At 61.7% G+C, this 25,112-nt stretch overlaps 2 protein-coding genes across 12 annotated transcripts; both read right to left on the minus strand.

The window, feature by feature from the left end:
* Positions 1 to 2,638: 2,638 nt before the first annotated feature.
* On the minus strand, positions 2,639 to 15,128 carry sf3b2 (splicing factor 3b, subunit 2). 2 transcript variants are annotated; one of them, XM_088608720.1, is made up of 22 exons: positions 14,823 to 15,128; positions 13,858 to 13,904; positions 12,287 to 12,358; positions 11,955 to 12,194; positions 11,526 to 11,588; positions 11,235 to 11,370; positions 10,605 to 10,711; positions 9,884 to 9,983; positions 9,530 to 9,639; positions 9,241 to 9,444; positions 8,250 to 8,372; positions 7,962 to 8,042; positions 7,583 to 7,810; positions 7,332 to 7,481; positions 6,285 to 6,374; positions 5,728 to 5,835; positions 4,858 to 4,965; positions 4,101 to 4,243; positions 3,901 to 4,002; positions 3,718 to 3,817; positions 3,009 to 3,200; positions 2,639 to 2,888 (listed from the first exon to the last, which is right to left on the minus strand). In XM_088608720.1, exons 1-22 carry the CDS (start codon positions 14,950 to 14,952, stop codon positions 2,817 to 2,819), a joined length of 2,706 nt encoding a protein of 901 aa, XP_088464846.1. In that variant the 5' UTR covers positions 14,953 to 15,128; the 3' UTR covers positions 2,639 to 2,816. The 2 variants fall into 2 exon arrangements, with proteins under 2 accessions (XP_088464846.1, XP_088464847.1); XM_088608721.1 differs by lacking the exon at positions 11,526 to 11,588 and having other exon boundaries at positions 14,823 to 15,127.
* Positions 15,129 to 15,430: 302 nt separating this feature from the next.
* LOC148646571 (uncharacterized) lies at positions 15,431 to 24,648 on the minus strand. Of its 10 annotated transcripts, XR_015927592.1 has the most exons (11): positions 23,653 to 24,648; positions 22,002 to 22,061; positions 20,842 to 20,998; positions 19,700 to 20,721; positions 18,675 to 19,229; positions 17,926 to 17,990; positions 16,917 to 17,142; positions 16,564 to 16,659; positions 16,334 to 16,398; positions 15,806 to 15,843; positions 15,613 to 15,711 (listed from the first exon to the last, which is right to left on the minus strand). XR_015927592.1 is itself a non-coding variant. In XM_088608736.1 (10 exons), the coding sequence occupies exons 1-10, from the start codon at positions 23,709 to 23,711 to the stop codon at positions 15,612 to 15,614; spliced, it is 2,340 nt and encodes a 779-aa protein (XP_088464862.1). In that variant the 5' UTR covers positions 23,712 to 24,648; the 3' UTR covers positions 15,431 to 15,611. The 10 variants fall into 10 exon arrangements, 8 of the variants coding, with proteins under 8 accessions (XP_088464862.1, XP_088464861.1, XP_088464860.1 ...); XM_088608736.1 differs by lacking the exon at positions 16,334 to 16,398 and having other exon boundaries at positions 15,431 to 15,843; positions 19,700 to 20,117; positions 20,250 to 20,721; XM_088608735.1 differs by lacking the exon at positions 16,334 to 16,398 and having other exon boundaries at positions 15,431 to 15,711.
* Between the last annotated feature and the right edge of the window lie 464 nt (positions 24,649 to 25,112).

The following is a 25,112-nucleotide window of genomic DNA, read 5'->3' on the forward strand; positions in this document are numbered from 1 at the left end:
GCCCCCCTCTTTCAGCTGGTATCGGCCAACCCACAGTGCTCTGGGGTCCCGGGGGCTGAAAGGCGCTATACGGCGCTGTCATGGCGTTTTGGTAAGGAAGCACAGAGAGTCCGCGGGTCGGGTGGAGGGAGGGCCCGCTTCCCTCCTGGGGTGGAGGGAGGGTGGCGCCTGCGGCGGGGAGATAGGGGGGCCGGCGGGGGCCCGGGGTTTCTGTCCCCAGAGATAAGAGGCTCTGCTGGCGTCACCGGCCCCCCCAGTTCACACAGCCTGCCACTGGCACACGGTCACACACAGGAGACCCCCGGTGTACAGAGACTGGGGCTCCGCAGGAGCAGGGCCGGGGACCCCCGGTGTACAGAGACTGGGGCTCCCCAGGAACAGGGCCGAGTGAAGAGACTGGGGCTCCCCAGGAGCAGGGCCGGGGACCCCCAGTGTACAGAGACTGGGGCTCCGCAGGAGTAGGGCTGGGGACCCCCAGTGTACAGAGACTGGGGCTCCGCAGGAGCAGGGCCGAGTGAAGAGACTGGGGCTCCGCAGGAGCAGGGTCGGGGACCCCCGGTGTACAGAGACTGGGGCTCTGCAGGAGCAAGGCCGGGGACCCCCGGTGTACAGAGACTGGGGCTCTGCAGGAGCAAGGCCGGGGACCCCCGGTGTACAGAGACTGGGGCTCCGCAGGAGTAGGGCTGGGGACCCCCAGTGTACAGAGACTGGGGCTCCGCAGGAGCAGGGCCGAGTGAAGAGACTGGGGCTCCCCAGGAGCAGGGCCGGGGACCCCCAGTGTACAGAGACCGGGGCTCCGCAGGAGCAGGGCCGGGGACCCCCGGTGTACAGAGACTGGGGCTCCGCAGGAGCAGGGCCAGGCACCCCCGGTGTACAGAGACTGGGGCTCCCCAGGAGCAGGGCCGAGTGAAGAGACTGGGGCTCCCCAGGAGCAGGGTCGGGGACCCCCGGTGTACAGAGACTGGGGCTCCGCAGGAGTAGGGCTGGGGACCCCCAGTGTACAGAGACTGGGGCTCCGCAGGAGCAGGGCCGAGTGAAGAGACTGGGGCTCCGCAGGAGCAGGGCTGGGGACCCCCGGTGTACAGAGACTGGGGCTCCGCAGGAGCAGGGCTGGGGACCCCCGGTGTACAGAGACTGGGGGTCTCCTGGGGATGCCCAGTTTAGGGGATATAATCTGTCTTCGAGGGTCTCCCTCTACATGTCTAGATATTTTTTCAGAAAAGCAGAAACAAGAATGGGTCCAGAATTCTGGGAGAAACGCTAATTAGTTCACAGGTGAGAAACAGGACCACCTTTCAGGCCCTTGCAGGCTGGTCGTCGTGTGTCTCTTCGATGAAGGATTTATCACCCTGCGGACAGCGCTTCCTGCTCCACACGCCTGTTTACAACTGCAGCCCGGTCTTAGCCTCGCGCGCGACAGGAGTGACGTCCCCCGCCTGAGCGAGGGGTCACGCCGAGGGTCGAGACGAGCGGGGGAGGGTGACGTCACTAGCCCGCGCCGCCCCCCCTCGTGTGATGATGCCCGTTATCGTAATACGATTTCTGCGGCTTTGTGACGGATTTCACCTGCAGCAAAGTCAAAACTATCCCGATAAAGACTCCACCGTCTAAATAACTGATTATATTCAGGCCTAATTATGTAAATGCAGGTATAAAACACGTGTGTATTCGCCGTTTCTGTTAACACTTTTATTTGGAACGGGCGTAGATTACGAGGGTGAATCTTTAAAGTCACAAATGTGACATGTATGATCGTTAAACCTTAATAACTATTGTCGTGGTACGAAAGAAGTTAGTCTCTAGCGGCACCGGGCCGCAGACGGTAAACTGTGACGTCACCGCGGCGAGCCAGTGACGTCTTATTCCACGTATGGGGGTGGGGGCACGTCAGCGCACGTCCGCCTCGGGCGGCCTCATAAGCCCGGCCCCGTGCCGGCGTGGGGGTCAGTCCCAGAGCCATGCCGTGCCACACGGGGTACGCCCGCAAGCGCCGCGCCCGCAGAGCAGGGAGGAGGAGGAGGAGGCGAGGGACGAAGCGGCGCAGCGGGGGCTCGTACGCGGCGCTGAAGAGCAGCGGAGGGCGGAGGAGGGGAAGACGGAGGAGCCGGTCCTGAAATTTCGGGTCTGACGCCGAATCGCGGGTACCCCTTGTCCAAGGGGACCCACAATAAATCTTCCCGTGTGGTTTAAAACCAAAAGCAAAATGGCTTTTTTTTGTGTGCGCGCACAAGACGTATTATTTGAACCAATCTGCTCTGTAACCGTTTCTGACACTGTCCGCTGGCCGTGTAGCCAGGCTGGACTGGACAGACTCGCATCTGATTTCTGCCTCTGAGCTCCAGGAGCAGAACGGACTGTTCAAGGAGAGGACAGGTCAGATCGAAGCTTTTTACAGGTGTTCCACCAGCTCGGGACTGAAAACCATCCGTAACACACGTTGCACAGGGCCCAGACCCACAGACACGGTCCACCCTGCTGCTTCCGGGCTCGTTAGCTGGTCCAGTGGTTCAGGTCCGGTCCCGTTAGACCGGGAGGACAGCTGGTCCGGTCTCGTCGGACCGGGTGGACAGCTGGTCCGGTGGTCGAGCTGGGTCAGACATCACCCAACATCCTTAAAAAAAAAACCCATACGAATACATCTAGAGAGTAACTTTATTTACAAAAACAGGCAGCACACAGTGTGGGCTGTAGAAAGACCGAACGACTATAAACTTTTCCGTCCCTCGTCACTTTAAAACGCAGACAAAGTCCGTGGCGACCGGGAAGGAGCACATCCGGGCCGGAGACTCTTCCTCTGCCCTCCTCTTCCTCCGCGGCTAAAACTTGAACTCCTTGTACTTCTTGGCCCCTCCCCTGGTGTCCTGGGGCTGGGCTTTGCGCTTCTTTTGCTGGAGAAGGAGAAGGACACCCAGTGAGAGCAGAGTCACCCTAACACCCCCCACCCCCGCCTGAACAGGGTCACCCCCCTACACCCCCAGCCAGCCTAGGGGTCCCCCCTACGCCCCTACCTTCTGCTTGGCGGCGTGCTCGGCCACCATGTCGCTGAAGTCCTCCTTCTCCACCTGCGCCTGCTGCTCCCGGACGTGCTCCTCGTACTTCTGCGTCATGGCCATGGGGTCCAGCTCCAGCTCCTCGGGCGCCAGCGCCACCTCCACGCCCTGCGACTCCTGCCCCCCCGCGCTCTTCCGGCCTCCCACGGCCTGGGGCAGGAGAGAGAGGGGGAGAGGAGGGAGAAGAGGGAGAAGAGAGGAGAGAGGGGGTAGAGGAGAGAGAGGAGGGAGAGAGAAGAGGGGTGGAGAGAGGGGAGAGAGAGAGAGAGGAGGGGTAGAGGGGAAGAGAGGAGGGGGAGAGAGAGGAGGGGGAGAGAGAGGAGGGGGAGAGAGAGGAAAGATATAGATGAGGGAGAAGAGAGATAGAGAGAGGAGGGGTAGAGAGGGGGGAGAAGAGAGGAGGGAGAGAGAAGAGGGGGAGAGATGGGAGAGAGAAAGGAAAGAGATAGAGGAGGGAGAAGAGAGAGGAGGGGTAGAGAGGGGAGAGGAGGGAGAGAGAGAAAGGGGGAGAGGAGGGGTAGAGAGGGGGAGAGAGAGAGGAGGGAGAGGGAGAGGAGGGGTAGAGAGGGGAGAGATAGAGAGGAGGAAGAGGAGGGAACAGACTCACAGTGAGCGCACTGACATGAAGACACCCGTCGGAGCCACACCGTCAGGCGGGCACACTCACCCCCGACACGTCGTAGATGTGCGTCGAGGCCATCATGGCGGTGCCCACGCTGGCCGCCCTCCTCTCCGGCAGCACGGTGAAGAGCTGGGGCGTCTCGTTCCTGCCGGGCAAACACCACGTCAGCGCCGGGCGCGAGCCGCCGCCCCCCGCCCCCCCCACCCCCTGCCCGTCCTGCGCCCTCACCCGTCCATCAGCTCCTCGATCTTCTTCTTCCTCAGCTCGATGAGCTCCGGCGTCTCCATGCCGGCGGGCACAGACGAGAGCCCCCCGGGGGTGATCAGGCCGCTGGTGGGGAGAAGGACAGAGCCGGGGTCAGTCCCGGTCACTCGCACGGCCGGCGGTCGGCGCCCGGCGAGATCTCGCGGCCCGCGGGCGCGGCCTACCTGTCGGCGGGGGTGAAGAAGCCCGTCTCGTCAGGCTTGTCCTCGTCGCTCTCCTCCTCCTCCTCTTCCTCCGACGACTCCTCGTCGGACGGCTCCAGCTCCCCCCAGGGGGTGTGGTCCACCTCCTCCTCCTCCGTCTTCGCCTGGCGGGGGGGGGGGGGCAATACATCAGTGAGGGGGTTCGACTTGATGGCGACCCCTCAAACGCCCCCGAGTTCGTCGACACACCTTCGACTTCATAACCCTTCCCAGAGACCAGACAGGTGTAGCAAAACACTTCAGCTGCGCACAGGTGGACTCCAGTCAGGTAATTCATGTGAGCTCTGCACCAGAGCTTATTTAGGGGAGTCTTAGCAGAGGCGGGGTGAATACTTCTGTAATCAATCAGTCGCCTGGTCTTTTGTAACCGATTAAGAAAAAGCTACAGAGCCGTTTCGGCACGACTGAGCCATTCTGACTCCAGCGCGTAAGAAAACACGCCGTGAAAGGTGCCGAAGGGGGGTGAATACTTTTTGCTTCCTGATGATCAACCGATCGTGCTCCCCTGCTGAGCAGCACCAGGTCCTAACTCCTGTTCTGGTCAGAGATCTCAAGAGACGGAGCCGCGGGGTCGTAAGGGGCTGTACTTTCTCTTCCACATCGCTGGAGAAATCGGAGCCCCAAACCAGCACCGCGGGTTCGAGCCGGACGACAACAGGAGGCCCACCGGCCCGGCCCGGCCCGGCCCGGCCCGGCCCGGCCCCGGCGGGGTGCGCACCTGGAAGTCCCCGGCGTTGGTCCCGAACACGTCTCCGTACAGCGGCTTCCCCGTCTCGTCCACGGGAGGCTTCCCCCAGCCGCCGGCGTGGTACCCGAACGAGCAGCCCTGAGAGAGACACAGAGAGACAGGCTGAGTCCCGGGTTCGAGAGCGCCGCCCCGACAGGCCCCCAGCACAGACGGCAGCCCGCCCCCCGAATCACCCCAGCACCCCCCATCCCGCATTCCTAAACCCCAGCACCCCCCTTTCCCTTAAATCACCAGCCCCCCCCCCACATTCCTAAACCCCAGCACCCCCCTTTCCCTTAAATCACCAGCCCCCCCCCCACATTCCTAAACCCCAACACCCCCCTTTCCCCTAAATCACCAGCCCCCCCACATTCCTAAACCCCAGTACCCCCCTTTCCCCTAAATCACCAGCCCCCCCCACATTCCTAAACCCCAGTACCCCCCTTTCCCCTAAATCACCAGCCCCCCCCACATTCCTAAACCCCAGTACCCCCCTTTCCCCTAAATCACCAGTCCCCCCCACATTCCTAAACCCCAGTACCCCCTTTCCCCCTCAATCACCAGCCCCCCCCACATTCCTAAACCCCAGTACCCCCCTTTCCCCTAAATCACCAGCCCCCCCCACATTCCTAAACCCCAGTACCCCCCTTTCCCCTAAATCACCAGCCCCCCCCACATTCCTAAACCCCAGCACCCCCCTTTCCCCTAAATCACCAGCCCCCACATCCCAAGATGCCAAGCGGCGCCCCAGTGCCCCCAGTGTCGCCCCACGCCCTCATCTTGGCGCCGCTCTGCCTGGCAGGACAGGACACACATCGCGCCCCAGAACAACCCCCGGGGGGGCCGCACTCCCCAACTCACCTCCGGGATGGGCGAGTTCAGCCCCGGGATCTTGAGGTTGGGGTAGGAGGGCGGGGGTCCGTATCGCTGCATGGCGATGAGCCAGGGAGGGGGCACCTTGTGGGAGTTCTGCAGAGAGAGAAAGGCAGGGGGAGAGAGAGGGGGGTACAGGTGAGTGTACCCCGACAACGCCAACGCAGGGGATACCTGCGAGATACCGCTCCCCCAGATCCCGTCTGTGCTCCCAGATGGACACCCTCAGAACCCTGAACAGGACCCCCACTTCCAGTCGGGTCCAGTGACTTACTTGACTGCACCGCAGTCCGCAAAGCCCAGGACACACCAGGACACACCCCAGAGGCCCCAGCAGACGCTCATGTACGCACCCCAGGGTGCCGCGGGGACCGGTGGGAAAGGCCACAAGCACCTTCTGAGCACTGTTGGCCCCCACGGCCCCTGGTCTCGGCCAACGGAGTGACAGGGGCCTCACCCACACTGTCCTCGGGGAGCCCCGGTGAACCCCAGCGTTCCAACACCCCCCACCACCACCCTCGAGAACGGGAGAGGGCGCCCCCTACCGGTCCCACGGGCATCCCCAGAGCGATCCGCAGCTCGTCCGACAGGTCTCCCGGCTTCTTCTCCTTCAGCCGGGTCTCGAACTCCTTGCCCTGCGGGGGAGAGGGAAGAGCACCAGCCCTGAGATCCGACGCGTTTCGCCCCTTTTCCTGCTTTCCTCCAGCAGCCCCCTGGATCTCAGCGTCCCTGGAATCACTCACTACTGCGCACGGTAGCGGCTGCCACGCCCCCTGAACACACGCCCGGCTGCCACACACCCCCCCCCCCAGACACACGCCCGGCTGCCACACGCCCCCCCAGACACACGCCTGGCTGCCACACGCCCCCCCAGACACACGCCTGGCTGCCACACGCCCCCCCAGACACACGCCCGGCTGCCACACACCCCCCCAGACACACGCCCCGCCCCATGAACACACACCTTGCTGCCCCACGCCCCCCCCCAGACACATGCCTGGCTGCCACACCCCCCCCCCCAGACACATGCCTGGCTGCCACACCCCCCCCCCCAGACACACGCCTGGCTGCCACACACCCCCCCAGACACACCCGGCTGCCACGCCCCCCCCAGACACACGCCTGGCTGCCACACACCCCCCCAGACACACGCCCCCCCCAGAAACGCCCGGCTGCCACGCCCCCCCCCCAGACACACGCCCCCCTCCCCCCCCCAGACACACGCCTGGCTGCCACACGCCCCCCCCAGACACACGCCTGGCTGCCACACGCCCCCCAGACACACGCCTGGCTGCCACACCCCATGAACACCCCCCCTCAGACACGCGGTTGCTCGGCACGGCGATCAAGCACCCCAGGGCCTTGTGGGAGCCTGCGTGTGGCATCTCTCTCCCCCCGATGTCGCCGCGCTCCAACAGGCCCCCTTGGGCTGGACGAACACAGAACCGCGGCCACCCCCTCCCTGACTGCGCCCCGCAAAGTGCCGCTGCTTCACCCCAAAACAAGCACGTGCCCTCCCTGGCTAGCCCACGGGGGCGGGGGTCTTCCCAGCCGGCGCCGCGGGGCCCCGAGGTCACCCCCCCCGTACCCACCTCGTAGTACAGGTCGCCGTGGATGGTGAGCTTGGGCTTGATCTGCCACTTGAAGAAGGCGTCGTGCAGCTTCTGGTAGTCGATGTCGATCTTGCCCATCTTGGGGCGCACCTTCTCCCGCATCTTCGTCTTCATCGTCTTGGCCTCCTCCTGCAGGGAGAGAGGAGGGGGGGGGGCAGGTGAGTGAGGACCGCCCCCCGCCCCCGCCCCGACGCAGCCCCCCCCCAGAACGGGCGGGAAGGCTCGCTCACCTTCTCCTGCAGCGCCTCCCTCATCTCCTGGATGCCGGTGCGCTTGATGAACTCGGGCAGCTCGAAGGGGGGCTTCTCGATCCCCCGCTTGCCCTGCAGGTACTTCCTCTTGAAGCACCAGTGGCGCGGCACGGGCACCGTGTTCCGCGTGGCCTTCAGGTGCACCAGCAGCTTGGGCTCCTGCGCCGTCACGTCGTGCATCTCCACCACGTCCGGCCGCGCCACCAGCTGGGCGAGAGAGAGCGCACAGCGGACCGTCAGGCCGCACCCCGGCACCGCCAAAAAGGGAACCGAGCACGAGGGGCAGCACCCACTCTCCTACTCCGCACGACGGTCAAAGGCCATGTTAACAAGTTAAAGGTCACCGGGGGGGGGATACCTGCTTGAGCTCGGCCACGGTCAGCCTGTTCATCCGCCTCAGCTTCTTCTTGGACATCTTGGGGGCGTCCTGCCGGGTTTCCTGGAGAGCGATAAGCATGGTCAGGACCGGCGCACAGGGGACAGACACACAGGGGACAGCACAGACGGGGACCCCAGGCACACAGGGGACGGAACCCCAGGCACACAGGGGACTGCACAGACGGGGACCCCAGACACACAGAGGACAGGGACCCCAGACACACAGGGGACGGCACAGACGGGGACGCCCGAAAGGGGGCGCTCTCACCTCGTCACTGTCATCACTGTCCTTCTTCTCCTCCTCAAACCCCTTCTTCTTCACCATCGCGGTCTCCTGCCGCTCCGCCTTCTCCGGCTCCTTCTCCTTCTCCTTCTTCACGTCGTCCGTGAGCTGTGGAAGACAGGTGTGTCACCAGCCTGGGAGTCAGCCTGGGATCAGACTGCTGCGCACTGGGAGTCTGACAGCACTGTCACACCTGGAGCGGATCAGACTGCTGCGCACTGGGAGTCTGACAGCACTGTCACACCTGGAGCGGATCAGACTGCTGCGCACTGGGAGTCTGACTGACAGCACTGTCACACCTGGAGCGGATCAGACTGCTGCACACTGGGAGTCTGACTGACTGCACTGTCACACCTGGAGCGGATCAGACTGCTGCGCACTGGGAGTCTGACTGACAGCACTGTCACACCTGGAGTGGATCAGACTGCTGCGCACTGGGAGTCTGACTGACAGCACTGTCACACCTGGAGCGGATCAGACTGCTGCGCACTGGGAGTCTGACAGCACTGTCACACCTGGAGCGGATCAGACTGCTGCACACTGGGAGTCTGACAGCACTGTCACACCTGGAGCGGATCAGACTGCTGCACACTGGGAGTCTGACTGACAGCACTGTCACACCTGGAGCGGATCAGACTGCTGCGCACTGGGAGTCTAACAGCACTGTCACACATGGAGCGGATCAGACTGCTGCACACTGGGAGTCTGACTGACAGCACTGTCACACCTGGAGTGGATCAGACTGCTGCACACTGGGAGTCTGACGGCACTGTCACACCTGGAGCGGATCAGACTGCTGCGCACTGGGAGTCTGACAGCACTGTCACACCTGGAGCGGATCAGACTGCTGCACACTGGGAGTCTGACAGCACTGTCCCACCTGGAGCGGATCAGACTGCTGCGCACTGGGAGTCTGACTGACAGCACTGTCACACCTGGAGCGGATCAGACTGCGGATCAGACGAAGAGCGCTCACCTTGAAGGCCTCGAAGATGCGCTTGAAGAAGATGTAGTTGGGGTCGTAGATCTCGGGCTCCTCGGTGACGTACTCGATCTCCACCTCGGGCTCGCTGTCCCGCCCGCCGCCCGGTGCCGCCTCTGTCCCTGGCTCCCCGTCCGCCTCGCCGCCCGCCCGCGCCGCCTTCTTCTTCTTCTTCCGGTTCCTGCGCTTCCGGCTTTTCTGCAAGCGACCGGAGAGGTGACTCCTCGGCGCGCACACGGCGACGGGGCGCGGGGCGGGCCCTCCGCCAGCCAGCCACACTCACGTCTTTCTTGGAGAGGCCGGCCTCCTCCTCCTCCTCTTCCTCCGCCTCCGACAGCGTGGCGGCCGCCGAGGGCTTGGCCTCCATCTCGCCGCCGCCGCCCTCCTCCTCCTCTGGAAGGGAGAGACAGACGGGAGGCGTTTGTTTACACGAAGAGAGGTGGGAGTGTGGAACAAGGCAGACATCTTCTGAGAAAGGGTTGCATGGGCTCCTCCAATAAAAAGAGATACTGGACACAAAGGGTGGCAGGAGTGTGGAACTAGCTGCCCAGGGGGGTAAAGCTCTCGTAGTCGAAGCAGAAGGGGCTGGGCGGGACCCCGGGAAGTCGACGAGCCGCAGAGCGGACCGCGGCCTCACCTGGCACCAAGCTGCTGAGCTGCTCCTGCCTCATCTCCTTCAGCTGCAGGATCTTCTCCAGCACCTGGGGGATCTTCGGGCCCACCCCGGTCTCGTCCACCTGGAACACAGCCCCCCCCCCCGGCCCAGAGGGTCAGCGCCAGCTCCCTCGCGGAGGGAGGGGAGCAGGACAGCACCCACTGCCAGCCCGCCCGACACCACAGGGCCCTGCTGGGCCTCCGTCTCCTGTCCCACTCTGTGATCTCCCCTCTCTCTCTCTCGCCGTGTCTCCTGTCCCACTCTGTGTTATTACTGAGGGATTCTCTGTGATCTCCCCTCTCTCTCTCGCCGTGTCTCCTGTCCCACTCTGTGTTATTACTGAGGGATTCTCTGTGATCTCCCCCCTCTCTCTCGCCGTGTCTCCTGTCCCACTCTGTGTTATTACTGAGGGATTCTCTGTGATCTCCCCCCTCTCTCTCGCCGTGTCTCCTGTCCCACTCTGTGTTATTACTGAGGGATTCTCTGTGATCTCCCCTCTCTCTTGCGGTCTCTCCTGTCCTGCCCTGTGTTAGTACTGAGGGATTCTCCCCTCTCACTGTGTTTCCTGCTGTGTTAATGACTAAGATGTCCTCTGTGATCTCCTCCCTCACTGCGTCTCCTGTCCTGTTGTTTGCGCCGAGTACTGAGGGACTCCCTGCGATCTCCTCTTTCTGTGTCTCCTGTCGCGCTCCGTGTGCAGTACCTCTCTGATGTCCTCCCCAGGAGGAGGGGGGGGTCCTCTCTGTGGCCTCTGGAGTGGGGGGGGCCCCACCGAGATCCCGGGAGGCGGGGGGTTGTTGGGGGCCATGCCTGGGAAGGGACAAGAAAGGCCAACGACCGCGTCTGTCAGCCGGTGAGCAAAGACTTCTGGGATGAACCTGCCGAACAGCCCGCCCGCGGTCACAGAACACAAGACGGGTCACAAACGAGGCGATCCGGCCCGTCTGAAGGGTGGTAAAACCGGGCCCACGCCCAGCTCGGCCACAAAGAGGGCAGTTACACCCCCCAGGGCCTGGTCTACCTTACACAAACACCTGTCTCGGCGCGCCTCTTACATAACTCTGCGGCTCTCCCAACCCTCCGAGCACGAGCACGGGGGTCCCCCAGAATCGGTCCCGAGGGGTTGGGGGGTTCTGGAAGGCACTGCGCAGCATCGACGGCCGAGGAAAAGCCCTAAACCGGCCCCTGGAGGAGAATCCGGGGTGACCCGACGTCTGTTCCCGGACCGTGGTTTTCCGAGAACGAAAAGGGGGGGGACGCAGAGCAAGCTGCTGCTCCGAGGGGATCCCCTCGACCTGTACCCCGGCCCTCAGCGGGCGGGGGCGCGACTCACCTCGCATGGCGTTGAGCTGGGACAGCGGGGGCAGCATGGGAGGGCGGGGCCCGGGCTCCGGCAGCCGGGGGGGCGGGGCGCCCTGCTGCATCTTCACCAGGCCCTGCTGGCGCTCGTGCTCCAGCAGCACCGCGGCCTGGGGGGGGAGTTCAGTCGGCGGTCAGGCACGGGAACACAGCCGCACAGACTGCGGGGGGGTGACGTCCCACTACCGGGCAGAGACGCTCGCACACACACACAGGTGCCAGGAGCTGTTCCCACAGTCAGACTCCCTCCCCCCCACCTCCTCACCCTCTGCTGCTCTTCCAGCAGCTCCTGCTCCTTCATCTGCTCTTCCACGGACCGGGCGTCCCCCTGGAAAACAGCCAGCGCTCAGTGACGCCCCCGGACTACACCCCTGGCTCCCACCCCCGCCCCCAACTCCTGCAAGCACCCCACGATCTGAGCCAAGCATGTCCGTCCCCCCCCCCTTCCCCCCAGGACACCCGTGTGATGGCGAACCCTGCGCCCCGTCTGCGGCCTGCCCGCACTCCGAGCTGGCCCTCCTGCGGGGGGCGCCGCTGAGCTCAGCTCCCGGTGCCGCCGACAGCCGGGATGAGCGACCATCTCAATCCGGGCGGCAGGAAGCGGGACAGCCGGCAGAGAGAGATTCCTCTCCGCGGGGGGGGGGGGGGGGGGGGGCTGGCGGACACACGCGACGGGGACACCGGCGCCCCCTACCTGTGGCTGCTGGGGCGGCGGCGGCTGCGGCTTCGCCCTCTCCTCCTCCTGCAGCAGCATGGCGGCGCGCTGCTGGGCCATCTTCAGGTGCTCCTCCTGGGACAGGCTGCCGGGGTCCAGCAGGGGCATGCGCAGGCCAGGGGGCGGGGGCACCCCCATCATCCCCAGGGCCGGGAACATCCCCGGAGGAGGGGGAGGGGGCAGAGGGAGAGGCATGGGGGGCATGGGCAGGCCGGGCATCTGTGGGGGGGGGCAGAAAGGGCAACATTATTATCGGGGAGTCGCTTAAAAATTCCCTGCTTGGGTCCCTCCCGCACCCTGGGCACACTCACCTGGGCCGGCAGGGGGGCCACCACATCTCCGTCACCGGCCTGCAGCGTGGGCTTGGTCAGCATCATCCCCGTCTGGAACGGCAGACACAACGTCAGGGAGAGGGGCTGCAGCAGAGCCTGGCGCTGCTGGAGCAGGACTGTCAGACCTGGGCACTGCCAGCCCATCTGGACCCAGAACAGCAGAGCCTGGCACTGCTGGAGCAGGACTGTCAGACCTGGGCACTGCCAGCCCATCTAGACCCAGAACAGCAGAGCCTGGCACTGCTGGAGCAGGACTGTCAGACCTGGGCACTAACAGTCAATCTGGACAAGACCAGAGTCATGGTTTTTCACAAGAAAGCCAGGCCTCAGGGAAACAAGAACCACTTCTCACTCAACAACAACACACTGAAGCACACATCCAGCTACACACACCTCGGTCTGACTATCAGCTCTTCCGGGAGTTTTGACCTGGCAGTGAAGGCACTGAGGGAGAAGGCACTCAGGGCTTTCTACGCAATAAGAAGGAGGCTCTTCAACACCAACCCACCAACAAGAATCTGGCTCCAAATATTTCAAAGTGTAATCCAACCCACTGCCCTATACAGCAGTGAAGTGTGGGGTCCCCTCACAGACCAGGAGTACACTCAATGGGACAAACACCCCACAGAAACTCTGCACATGGAGATCTGTAGAAACCTAACAACGGGTGCAGGGCCGAATTAAGACAGTACCCACTATTGATAAACATACAGTAAAGAGTATTAAAGTATTGACTACACCTAAAAAACACCAATCAAAACTCCTACCACCACAAACCCCGGCTGAGCCAAGAGCTGAGCCCAAAACAGAGCCCCCTGAGCCAGCTGGTCCTGAGGCTCCCTGACCCAAGCCACACCGACAGAGGTGCACTTCCTACTGCACTGTGACAGATACTCCGGGATTAGAGAAACATTCTTCCAGAAATTTACAAATCTAATCCCAGAGTTCCTACACCTACCAGAATCACAATAGCTTCCAATCCTACTGGGAGAGGGAGGAGGGAACTCAGTTGAACTGGTAGCCCAGTATGTGATCTCCTGTCCCAGCCTGAGGAACAGTGAGCCTGTCTCTCAATAATAATAATAATAATAATAATACTACAGTGTGTGATCTCCTGTCCCAGCCTGAGGAACAGACAGTGAGCCTGTCTCTCAATAATAATAATAATACAGTGTGTGATCTGTCCCAGCCTGAGGAACAGACAGTGAGCCTGTCTCTCAATAATAATAATAATACAGTGTGTGATCTCCTGTCCCAGCCCGAGGAACAGACAGTGAGCCTGTCTCTCAATAATAATACAGTGTGTGACCTCCTGTCCCAGCCTGAGGAACAGTTAGCCTGTCTTCCAGTAATGCTCCAGATGTTTGCATGTAACTATTTAGATGGGTCTGTATTGTGAAATTCCTGAAAACATCCATAGATTTTATGTTAATTGTATTTGCTTTGGCAGCACGGATGTATTCATTGGTCATGCCAACAAAGCATCTTGAATTGAACTGAGAGAGAGAGACAGGTCACTGTATCAATCACTTCTGACAGAACATACTCACCTGCATCGCATAGGCCTTCAGTCTGTCAATCATCTCCTCTCTGGGGCCTGAGGACAGAGACAACATCAGTCCAGACTTCAGAACTGTCACTGAGCAAAGACCCAGCCACAGCACAAGATAACCACAAGTACCCACAATTCCGCCAGGCTGACTGAGAGAGTGTACTGGTTCTGTCTAAGTAACAAATCCTAAATTCTGATAGAGTATGTAATGCACTGAGACCTGGGTTTCTACTGGCTCTGGGGCTGAGCCGGGTAACTGCAGGGCTGAGGTCTGGGGCTCACCTGAGCCGGGAAACTGCAGGACTGAGGTCTGGGGTTCACCTGAGCCGGGAAACTGCAGGACTGAGGTCTGGGGTTCACCTGAGCTGGGAAACTGCAGGACTGAGGTCTGGGGTTCACCTGAGCCGGGAAACTGCAGGGCTGAGGTCTGGGCTTCACCTGAGCCGGGAAACTGCAGGGCTGAGGTCTGGGCTTCACCTGAGCCGGGAAACTGCAGGGCTGAGGTCTGGGGTTCACCTGAGCTGGGAAACTGCAGGGCCGAGGTCTGGGGTTCACTTGGCTCTGCAGCTGAGCTGGGAAACTGCAGGACTCGTAAAATATATATAAATAGCTACAGAGATGATCAACGGATGGTCTGTTAAGCCTCCGGTGTTTAAAGCAACTAACGAAAGCAATTTCTTTAAAAGCAATCTTATATCACAGCCCCCTTTCATGAACTAAAGGCTCACCGGGAGACTCCGCGGCGCCAAACCTGAATGAAATGAGGTGTTTCTGGCGGTTCTGTACAAGATACAGGGTACGCCACAGAAATGAACCGAGCAACCTGAACGCCGGGTTCCCCAGACGCCCGCCCACCGCCACTGGGGCCGGCCTGCTCGGGTGGACTGACCACTCGAGCCCGAGGCTTCGGCGCAAGGCCTCGGCCTTTTCCCTCCCTCCACGGAGCCCGCGCTTTACACTTACCCATTGTGGGGGTGCCAATCTCAGCTAGCTTGGCTTGAAGCTCCTGGACGCTCCATGTGTTCAGGGCAGCAACGGAGCTGCCGAGGTCCGGCGGAGCTTGCTCGGTGCCGGGCGGTACATCAGTCGCCATGGCTGGATCACAGAAACAACAAGCGAGGCAGGAACGGAAACCAAACGAGCGCTCTCAGAGGATCATGGGAACTGCGACCGGAAACGGCGGTCCTGCGGCTTTGTGGGATTTGTAGTTCTAGCAGGCGGCCACAAAACCGAGTCACTTTCCGAACAGATCAAATGCAGTTCTTCTACCTACATGAAAGCGACCCCCCCAAAAAACCTAGAGATTTGTAATACTGATAAATATGTTATAATCTTTTAGCACACTGACACACTGATGAAGAGTGGGACTGTCACAAGCACCTTTTTACACCCGGCGACACGCTGTCGCACACACGCTGACACACATACACGCACACTGACACATACACATGCTGACGCGCACACAGCACGGCCTCACACACTGACACACAGCATCAATGCACAGAAACACCCAACCGCAGTTCTATACATCCATCTTGCTAATTAACTAACGAAGGATCTGACTGAAGCAGTTTTTGTGGACAGATGTTTATTCTTAACAGCTGGACCCTTCCTCACTCCAGAGCCCCCGCAGGGTCTGTCTGGTCCGGTCCTGTCCTGGACCATCTGCTCCTGGCGGCCTCCCCAGGACCAGGACCGACCCGTTTCGGGGTGCTGCGGGGTTCTCCACCTCTCTCTCAGTCGAAAAAATCGTCAAACTCGTCGGGCACTTCCGGGGGCGCGGAGCCGGGCTTCGGGGTAGCGGGAGCCTCGATTCCCGGATCGCTGCTGTCCGCGGAGCCCCTCCGGAGCGCTGCAGGAGACGGACACACGGTCACTGACCAGCCAGGGTGGACAGCTAGGGCTCATTCGGGGGGAAGAGCAAGCTACCACTGAGCAGAACTGACCTTTGCCCTGGGCAGTGAGAGTGCCGCTGTGATTCACCCTGAAAGTGCAAGAGAAAGAAACATCCCTTAGAGATCATTCTACTGACAGACTTCAGGAACTTCACTGTGGTCCTCTGTACAGCGCAGTAGAGCCCAGTGAGACCAGGGTAAAAGCACAGTACAGCGCAGTAGAGCCCAGTGAGACCAGGGTAAAAGCACAGTACAGCGCAGTAGAGCCCAGTGAGATCAGGGTAAAAGCACAGTACAGCGCAGTAGAGCCCAGTGAGACCAGGGTAAAAGCACAGTACAGCGCAGTAGAGCCCAGTGAGATCAGGGTAAAAGCACAGTACAGCGCAGTGGAGCCCAGTGAGATCAGGGTAAAAGCACTGTACAGCGCAGTGGAGCCCAGTGAGATCAGGGTAAAAACGCAGTACAGCGCAGTAGAGCCCGGTGAGATAGGGGTAAAAGCACAGTACAGCGCAGTAGAGCCCAGTGAGATCAGGGTAAAACATGGTACATGTGGATGGTGGTGAACAGGTGTTCACTTGCCTCTCATTCCCTGGTGCTGGTGGGACCTGGCAGCTCCCCGTTACTGTGAGCTACAGCACCCCCATCTGTGAGAGAGACACAAGACACCTGTCTCCCCAAAACCAGGGCTGGCAGGGCCCCCCTCCCCAGACTGCAGACACCTCTTGAAATGGCCCGTGGCCTTTCAGACGGATTCGATCGGGAGAGGGCGTTCCTGTGCGGTCAGACCCCCCGCCCCAGCGCACGCGCACCTGTCCGGCGTGCCCCCGGGGCGCTCCTCCGCGGCAGGGACAGGCGGCGGGCACCCCTCCTTCCTCCCGGAGCGGCTCTCCTCCTCTTCCTCGGCTCTGCCGGGAGAAAGCCCCTGTCAGTGACTCTGAGCTGCCTCGATGAGCTCATTCGCCCGGACACTGAGGCGGGCGCTGGCGGGGACGATCAGGGAGGGGGGGGCATACAGACTCCACACAGAAGGATCTCTGGAACTGAATTCTGCAAGTAAATCCTCATTCTAACGTTGTTTGTAACACACACTTGACACACCAGTGCCCGTGGAAGCGAGAGGCTGGTGGACGTTGAGGTGGACTGTCGCTGGAAGGACACTCACGTCTGACCAGGAGACGTTTTGGGATCTTCCTGCGGAGCCAGGAGAGCTTCGATCTCATCGCTGTCATCTTCATCATCATCATCATCGTCGTCGTCGTCGTCGTCCCCTTTGCTCTTGATGTCGTTGGAGGCGCCCCCACCCACTTCCTCCTCCTCCTCCTCTTCCTCCTCCTCCTCCTCGGAGCTCCCCTGCTGACCCGCGATGCCCTCGGAGTTGACCACAGACCCTGGGTCAGGTGACAAACAGAGCAACCAGCTCAGTGCAAGGACGCTATTTTGCTAAGGAGAGACCTAGCAGGACGGCCCAGCCCGCCCTCTCCCCCTCCTCCTGTGTCTTGTGTTGAAGACGATGCCCGGGCTTCTTACAGGAAGCAGAGATCCTGGGATCACAACAGGAGTGACTACGTTACACACAGTGCTACCCAGCCATGTCGTCGAAGAAACAGCTGGACAAGATCCAAAGGGTTTCTCATTGGTGGTGAATATTCTTGGTTTTTTTTAAATCAGGGGTCTCCAGCCCTGGTCCTGGGGAGCCCCAGCCCAGTGTGTCCTACAGGTCCCCCTGAATCAGGGGTCTCCAGCCCTGTTCTGGGGAGCCCCAGCCCAGTGTGTCCTACAGGTCCCCCTGTTTCTAGAGTTTGGACACGCCTGTCAGCTCCTGATGGCCAAGCCAGTGGTTTATTCCATTAAGAGAACCGCAGTCCTTGAGGACTGAAGAGGACGTAGGTCCTCAGTCCTCAATAATCCCTAAATTGGTTAATTTGACCAATCAGGGGTTTAATTGTTCACCGCGAGGTCGATCTTTAAAAACAGGTGGCATTAAAGGTTGTTTTAGATTGTTAACATTTTCAGTGCACCTGCACCCTCACACTTCCAGACGGCATCGGTAGATCATGTCATCAATCATCAATCTTCGGTCATCAATCATCAATCATCAGTCATCAATCAATCAAGTCATCAATCTCATCAATCGCATCAATCTCATCAATCCGTGGCCGCGAGGGACCCACCCGTCACGCCGCCGGCGTCCGCGCCCGTCTCCCGGCGGCCCTCTCTGCTCTCTGGCGCCGCCCTGCTGTGGTGGAGAAGAGCCCAGGTGAGCTGTGGATCCGGCCGGGAGCAGGAGCTCTCTGCCCCTGGCCCAGCGGGATCTTCCCAGGTCATATCCCTGCTGCTTGACCTGCACGCCTCTCAGGAAAAACACAACATCGACCCACCGAAAGGTCAACAGCTGGACACAAGCAGGGGATCGCGAAACCCGGATACCCCACAGTACAGGGGCCGTGGCTCAGGGTCTTAATTGTGTAATTGATTTATGAATGAGGGCGGCCCTGGGTTCGATTCTGGAGCTGTGTTGAGCTTGCATGTTCTCTCTGGGCTTCAGTGGGTTTCCTCCAGGTGCTCCAGTTTCCTGCCACAGTCTACAGACGTGCTGGGAGGTGAATTGGCTTCTTTTGGGAAACTGGCCCTTTTGTGTGTGTGTGTGTGCGTGCCCTGTGATGGACTGGCCCTGGTGTGTGTGTGCGTGCGTGCGTGTGTGTGGAAAGCGATTGGTAAACGGATGGTTGGATTAATCAATTCAACAACAACACCAGGGAGCCGACTCCTGGGAAAACCTGGCAGGGAGTGGACTGGGAGCGGAGGAGGCACTGGGCCACTGGCGGTGCTGAACCAGATGGGGGCGCTAGCTGCCTCTGACAGATAGTAGGGAGGAAAGTGGGAAACGGGCAACCCGGGGTGGTCCGGGCCGAGCTCGCACCTGACGCCCAGCGGGGAGCTGACGATTCCGTCTTCGGAGTCTGTCCCCTCACTGTCTCGCTCCTCTTCCTCCTCCTCCTCCTCCTCTTCCTCTCCGTCGCTCTCCGGATCTTCCTGCTCGTCTGGCGCCCCTGTGTCCGTGCGGCACCCCTCCTGGCGGTCCGGGGTCTCTGCTTCACCCGGGCTGCTGTTGGACCCCTCCTCTGCGGACGCCCCCTCTCGCTCGCTGGTGACGCCCCCCATCTCCCCCCCTCTCCCGGGATGGCTCGGGCTCCCCGCCCCGCCGCTGACCTCTGACCCCGCCTCGCTCTCGCCTGGGTCGCTCCCCTCCGTCTCTGCCCCCGCCCGCCCCCCAGCCCCGGCGTCCGGCGGCTGCAGTTCCCCTGTGTCTCCAGCAGGGGGCGGCGCTCCGCTCTCGGTCTCAGAAGCGTGCCCACTGGTGCTCGTCTCTGACGGCCTGGCCCTGCCTGGGGTGCCTCGAACCCGGGGCCTCTCGTGGCCCCTGCATTCTGCACTGGAGTCTGTGAGCGCACCGTCTCGGGGCTGTCCAAGGTCCCTAAAACCATGAAGAGAGGTCACCCCCAGCACTGACCCCACTGGAAACCCCAGTGCCGTGTGACCCCCAGCACTGACCCCGCTGGACACCCCAGTGCAGTCTGACCCCCAGCACTGACCCCACTGGACACCCCAGTGCAGTGTGACCCCCAGCCCTGACCCCGCTGGACACCCCAGTGCAGTGTGACCCCCAGCCCTGACCCCACTGGACACCCCAGTGCAGTGTGACCCCCAGCCCTGACCCCGCTGGACACCCCAGTGCAGTGTGACCCCCTGTGCTGACCCCACTATATTCCCGTGTAGCTCTGTGCCGATATCCCAGATCACTCCCTGTCCTGGAGAGTCACATGGGCTCCAGTCTTTATCCCTGTAAAAGCAGCAGGCCTGGGACTTTCTGGGAGCAGGGAGTGAGGACCGCAGTCCCAGATATTTCCTTTTCCCGCAGCAAACAGATCACAGAGGGTTACTTACTCCCGGGAGGAAGATCGCTCCTCCTGCCCCTGTCTCCGCGGATTCCTCCTCCTCCTCCTCCTCGCGGCGGTGGCCCTGTCCGCGTCCCTGCTCCCTGCGTCGCTGAGGGCGGGGCTGGTCTCCGGTGCGTCGCCGAGGGAAGGGCCGGTCTCCGGGGCGTCGCCGAGGGAAGGGCCGGTCTCCGGGGTGTCGCCAAGGGCGGGGTCAGTCTCTGGGGCGTCACCGAAGGCGGGGCCAGTCTCCGGGGCATCGTCAGGGGCGGGGCCGGTCTCCGGGGTGTCGCCAAGGGCGGGGCTGGCTTCCGGGGCGTCGTCGAGGGCGGGGCTGGTCTCCGGGGTGTTGCTAAGGGCGGGTCTGGTCTCCGGGGCGTCGTCGAGGGCGGGGCCTGTCTCCGGGGCGTCCCGCGAGCGGAGCCGGACTGCGGGGAGAGCAGCAGCCGCTGGGAACGGAACGCTCAAGGAATCCGGCGACCTGCCCCGACCGGATTCGCCCCCCCCCCCCGGGAGCAGGAGGAGCAGGAGGAGCCCCGCCGGCCGAGCGCTCGCCTCACCTGGCCGCACGTCCAGCCCAGCGCGGTCCCTCTCCCTCCCCGGCCCCTCTCGGCGCCTGGCCAGTCCGTCGGGGAGCTGGGGAGCTGGGGATGGTGCCCGGAGGTCTTCTCCCCGGAGCCGGAGAGACTCGGGGTCCCTAAACAAGCTGACAGGGTGACACAGCAGCCGCCCGGTTCCCGGGGGACTCCACACCCCCCTCTCCTCTGTGCCCTCTGACCCCCGGGCTGGGGTGAAATGCAGGGGGGCCGGCCGGTAGCCGCCGGCCTGGTCGGGATAAGCCCCGGGCGGGAGTCTCCCCAGCGGGTGGGGATAGACGCCCCCCGCCTCCCCGCGCGGCGCCGGAGCAGGGAAGCGGCGGGGAAGCTGGGGCGCGCGGCCGGGACGGGGGGGCTCCTGTGGTGAGCTCCGGTCGCCCCCCAGCGCCTGTCGCCAGTGTGGGAAGCGCCGCTCCAGCTGCTCCTCGTACTCCGCCTGCGCTGGCGGGGGAGGGGGGGGGCGTTAGATTGCCGTCCAGCGGCACTGCGGGGGCGTGGGGGAGGAGCTGGGGGGGGGGACCAGCTCACCCAGCAGTGGCGGGGCGCGGGCACTCACCCTGATGGTCGCCATGGCGGCGCCGCGGGCCGACAGCTCCCGCGCGGTGTCCACGGCCCTCTGGAAGTCCGCCAGGAGCTGGCTGTTCCGGCGCCGAGCCCTCCTCTCCCTCTCGCAGACGTCCCGCCACTGCGCCTGCAGCTCCGCGGCCCGCTGCCTGGACACAGAGAGAGGGAGGGGCAGGGAGCTGGGCCACACGTACAACTGTATCTGTACTGAGCTTTTACCCCGATCTCGCTGGGTTCTACTGCGCTGGACTGTGCTTTTACCCTGATCTCGCTGGGCTCTACTGCGCTGTACTGTGCTTTTATCCCGATCTGGCTGGGCTCTACTGCGCTGTACTGTGCTTTTACCCTGATCTCGCTGGGTTCTACTGCGTTGTACTGTGCTTTTACCCTGATCTCGCTGGGCTCTACTGCGCTGTACTGTGCTTTTACCCTGATTTCGCTGGGCTCTACTGCGCCGTACTGTGCTTTTACCCTCATCTCACTGGGCTCTACTGCGCTGTACTGTGCTTTTACCCTGATCTCGCTGGGCTCTACTGTGCTGTACTGTGCTTTTACCCTCATCTCACTGGGCTCTACTGCGCTGTACTGTGCTTTTACCCCGATCTGGCTGGGCTCTACTGCGCTGTACTGTGCTTTTACCCTGATCTCGCTGGGTTCTACTGTGCTGTACTGTGCTTTTACCCTGATCTCGCTGGGCTCTACTGCGCTGTGCTGTGCTTTTACCCTGGTCTCGCTGGGCTCTACTGCGCTGGTCTGTGCTTTTACCCCGATCTCACTGGGCTCTACTGTGCTGTACTGTGCTTTTACCCTCATCTCGCTGGGCTCTACTGCGGTGTACTGTGCTTTTACCCTCATCTCGCTGGGCTCTACTGCGCTGTACTGTGCTTTTACCCTGATCTCGCTGGGCTCTACTGCGCTGTACTGTGCCTTTACCCTGATCTCGCTGGGCTCTACTGCGCTGTACTGTGCTTTTACTGTGGATGGCAAGCGCACAATCACACACTGATTTGACATAATTTGACAAAAACAAATTCGACAAATGACAAAAACTGATTTGACTAAGCACTAGGTGGCCACTGACCACACAGACACACCCACTGGCCCCAGTGAACTGACACACACTCGACACAGACATTGAGGGGCCTCACTCACAGGTGCTGTGCCCTCTGCAGCCTCCTGAGGGCGCCCTGCAGCTCCAGTCTGCTCTGCTGGCTGGATTAGAGAGAGGGGACGCACACAGCTACGTCACAGGTCTCTGGAACGCAATCACTAACCAACACCTTAACTAACATCATCTGGTATAAAGGAGCAGCTGAGGGTCACCGCATGAGAGCAGCTGTTCATCGATCCAGAGATCTCCTCCAGCTGTTTTCTGAAGGATCTCCGGGGAATCTGCCTGTTCCCGTCGCCCACCACTCTCAGTGTCGAGAAGCGCCTCCAGCGTCCGCAGTCTCGCCCTCTGAAAAGGATCGCGCGTTGCTGCCACCGTGCGGCGGAAAAGAGGCAGTGCGGCGAAGTTTTGAGTCTCCGGGCTAATTACAGACTGGGATTGCCCGTCAGATTCTGCGCCTCTGATACCGACCACACGAGCACTGCTGTCAGAAAATCGTCTGGGGCAGGAGCAGGGGCAGGGGCAGGGCCAGGGGCAGGGGCAGGTGAAGGGGCAGGAGCAGGGGCAGGGGCAGGGGCAGGGGGCAGGAGTAGGGGGCAGAGGGCAGGTGCAGGGGTAGGAGCAGTAGCAGGGGTAGGGGCAGGGGCAGGGGGCAGGAGTAGGGGGCAGGGGCAGGTGAAGGGGTAGGAGCAGGGGCAGGGGCAGGTGAAGGGGTAGGAGCAGGGGCAGGGGCAGGGCCAGGGGCAGGGGCAGGTGAAGGGGCAGGAGCAGGGGCAGGGGCAGGGGCAGGGGGCAGGAGTAGGGGGCAGAGGGCAGGTGCAGGGGTAGGAGCAGTAGCAGGGGTAGGGGCAGGGGCAGGGGGCAGGAGTAGGGGGCAGGGGCAGGTGAAGGGGTAGGAGCAGGGGCAGGGGCAGGTGAAGGGGTAGGAGCAGGGCCAGGGGCAGGGGCAGGTGAAGGGGTAGGAGCAGGGGCAGGTGAAGGGGTAGGAGCAGGGGCAGTAGCAGGGCCAGGGGCAGGTGAAGGGGTAGGAGCAGGGCCAGGGGCAGGGGCAGGTGAAGGGGTAGGAGCAGGGGCAGTAGCAGGGCCAGGGGCAGGTGAAGGGGTAGGAGCAGGGCCAGGGGCAGGGGCAGGTGAAGGGGTAGGAGCAGGGGCAGGGGCAGGGGCAGGTGAAGGGGTAGGAGCAGGGGCAGGGGCAGGGGCAGGTGAAGGGGTAGGAGCAGGGGCAGGGGCAGGTGAAGGGGTAGGAGCAGGGGCAGGGGCAGGTGAAGGGGTAGGAGCAGGGGCAGTAGCAGGGCCAGGGGCAGGGGCAGGTGAAGGGGTAGGAGCAGGGGCAGGGGCAGGGGGCAGGAGTAGGGGGCAGGGGGCAGGGGCGGGGGCAGGGGCAGGTGAAGGGGTAGGAGCAGTAGCAGGGGTAGGGGCAGGGGCAGGGGGCAGGAGTAGGGGGCAGGGGCAGGTGAAGGGGTAGGAGTAGGGGGCAGGGGCAGGTGAAGGGGTAGGAGCAGGGGCAGTAGCAGGGCCAGGGGCAGGGGCAGGTGAAGGGGTAGGAGCAGGGGCAGTAGCAGGGCCAGGGGCAGGTGAAGGGGTAGGAGCAGGGGCAGGGGCAGGTGAAGGGGTAGGAGCAGGGGCAGTAGCAGGGCCAGGGGCAGGGGCAGGTGAAGGGGTAGGAGCAGGGGCAGGGGCAGGTGAATTTACCTGCGGCGCAGCCCCTCGTGCGCCCCCAGCCCGCTGTCGCCCAGGAGCCGCGGGTCCATCCTCGAGCCCGGACGCGCAGGACCCAGGTCACGGGTGGATCAGAGCGGATTGCCGGGGATTACCGGGTGGGTGCGGGAGAGCGGCCCGGCGCTCACGAAAGCGTCTTGCAGACACGCGTCCCCTTTGACACACCCGACTGACGGCGCTGAGTGAGCGCCCCGGACCCCAAAAGTCTCTTTAAAACAGACACGTGGGGTGTCGAGTGGGGTTCCACTGCGCGGTACCGTGCCGATACCGAGCAGGTCCGCCCCTGACAGCGACACTGCAATCTCGCCCGGTTTAAACTGCTCGGCGCCCTCCCCCATCAGTCCAGGCGGATAGAGCACAGATCTTCTTAGTGTCAAAACCTCGGGGGGGGGAGGGCGTGTGTGTGTCCACTGGGAGCGAAAGTGGTGTTTAGGCAGATTTAAAAAAATATATTTGAAAAAAAATCAGCTGAGGTTCCTTTTGAATACTGTGTGTGATTTTGTATTTGTATTGTAAATGTCTGTAGATTTTTGTTATGTTAATTGTATTTGTTTGGCAGCACTGATTTTACTCAGTGGTCATGACAATAAAGCACCTTGAATTCAGCTGAGTTGAATTGTGGTCTCCTCCTGACAGAAAAAGACATCGCGGCTCTTGAGTCCATCCGACAAACAGCGGACAGGTACCCTCCAGGATTTAAGGTGTCTTAGACGGACACGCCTACGAGGAGAGCTGGTTCAGGCGTTCACAGCGTAGACACCACCTCACACTAAGGGTGGCGGGAGTGTGGAACAGGCTGCCCAGTCCTGCTGTCGAATTCGACACCCCTTGTTTCCGGACGGTCTGAGTCCACCTCTCTTTTGTAACTGTTGCTACGTCCCAGTGGGGTAGCCCGGCTGTCGGACATGCGGCTCGGAACCAGTGGGAAGGGACAGGGGGGGAGGGGACTGTTTTAACTGTGACACCTGTGCGCGTTGCGGTGTGTCCGCGGAGCAGGCGCTGGGCAGAACTTTCTCTATTAAAACCGCCAGATTTGTACCCGTCTTTTATTTATTTATTTTTTTATTATTATTATTTGGAGCGTGGGAGGCGTCAGTTACAGCTCCGAAACATTTGTACTTTTTCTCGTCTTTCCGAAAGCCTGGAAAAGGCGATCCTCGTTTTTATTTTTCCTGCCTGTGATCGCTGTCGGCTTTGTTCTCGAAGAGATGCGTTTGGAAGCCGCCGGGAGGAGGAGAAGGAGAGGGAGAGACGTTCATTACAGATGAGACGACGGCGCCATTCCGGCACTGTGGCGCGGGTAGCGAGAAGATTCGTATTGTATCTGCGTTTCTAGCGTAGACGGGCTGTACTTGTCCCCACGTATTTATAGGGAAGAGGGAGGCGTTGTTGAAAGAAGCACGCACACGTTTTTTGCGTTACATTGTGTGGCC

Source organism: Lepisosteus platostomus, chromosome 16 (assembly GCF_059453375.1).
Source record: "Lepisosteus platostomus isolate fLepPlt1 chromosome 16, fLepPlt1.hap1, whole genome shotgun sequence".
Lineage (NCBI taxonomy): Eukaryota > Metazoa > Chordata > Actinopteri > Semionotiformes > Lepisosteidae > Lepisosteus > Lepisosteus platostomus.

Bases quoted from the DNA above. Each gene is read 5' to 3' on its own strand.
- LOC148646571 (XM_088608730.1), bottom strand. From the start codon at position 21,863: ATGTCAAATCAGTGTGTGATTGTGCGCTTGCCATCCACAGTAAAAGCA. The intron at 20,722-20,841 runs GTGAGTGCCCGC...CCGCCAGCGCAG, and splicing joins CCGCCATGGCGACCATCAGG to GCGGAGTACGAGGAGCAGCT. The intron at 19,230-19,699 runs GTAAGTAACCCT...TCATGGTTTTAG, and splicing joins GAGCGATCTTCCTCCCGGGA to GGACCTTGGACAGCCCCGAG.
- sf3b2 (XM_088608720.1), bottom strand. From the start codon at position 14,952: ATGGCGACTGATGTACCGCCCGGCACCGAGCAAGCTCCGCCGGACCTC. The intron at 11,589-11,954 runs GTAGGGGGCGCC...GCTGTTTTCCAG, and splicing joins CGCCGCCCCAGCAGCCACAG to GGGGACGCCCGGTCCGTGGA. The intron at 4,966-5,727 runs GTGAGTTGGGGA...TGTCTCTCTCAG, and splicing joins TGAACTCGCCCATCCCGGAG to GGCTGCTCGTTCGGGTACCA.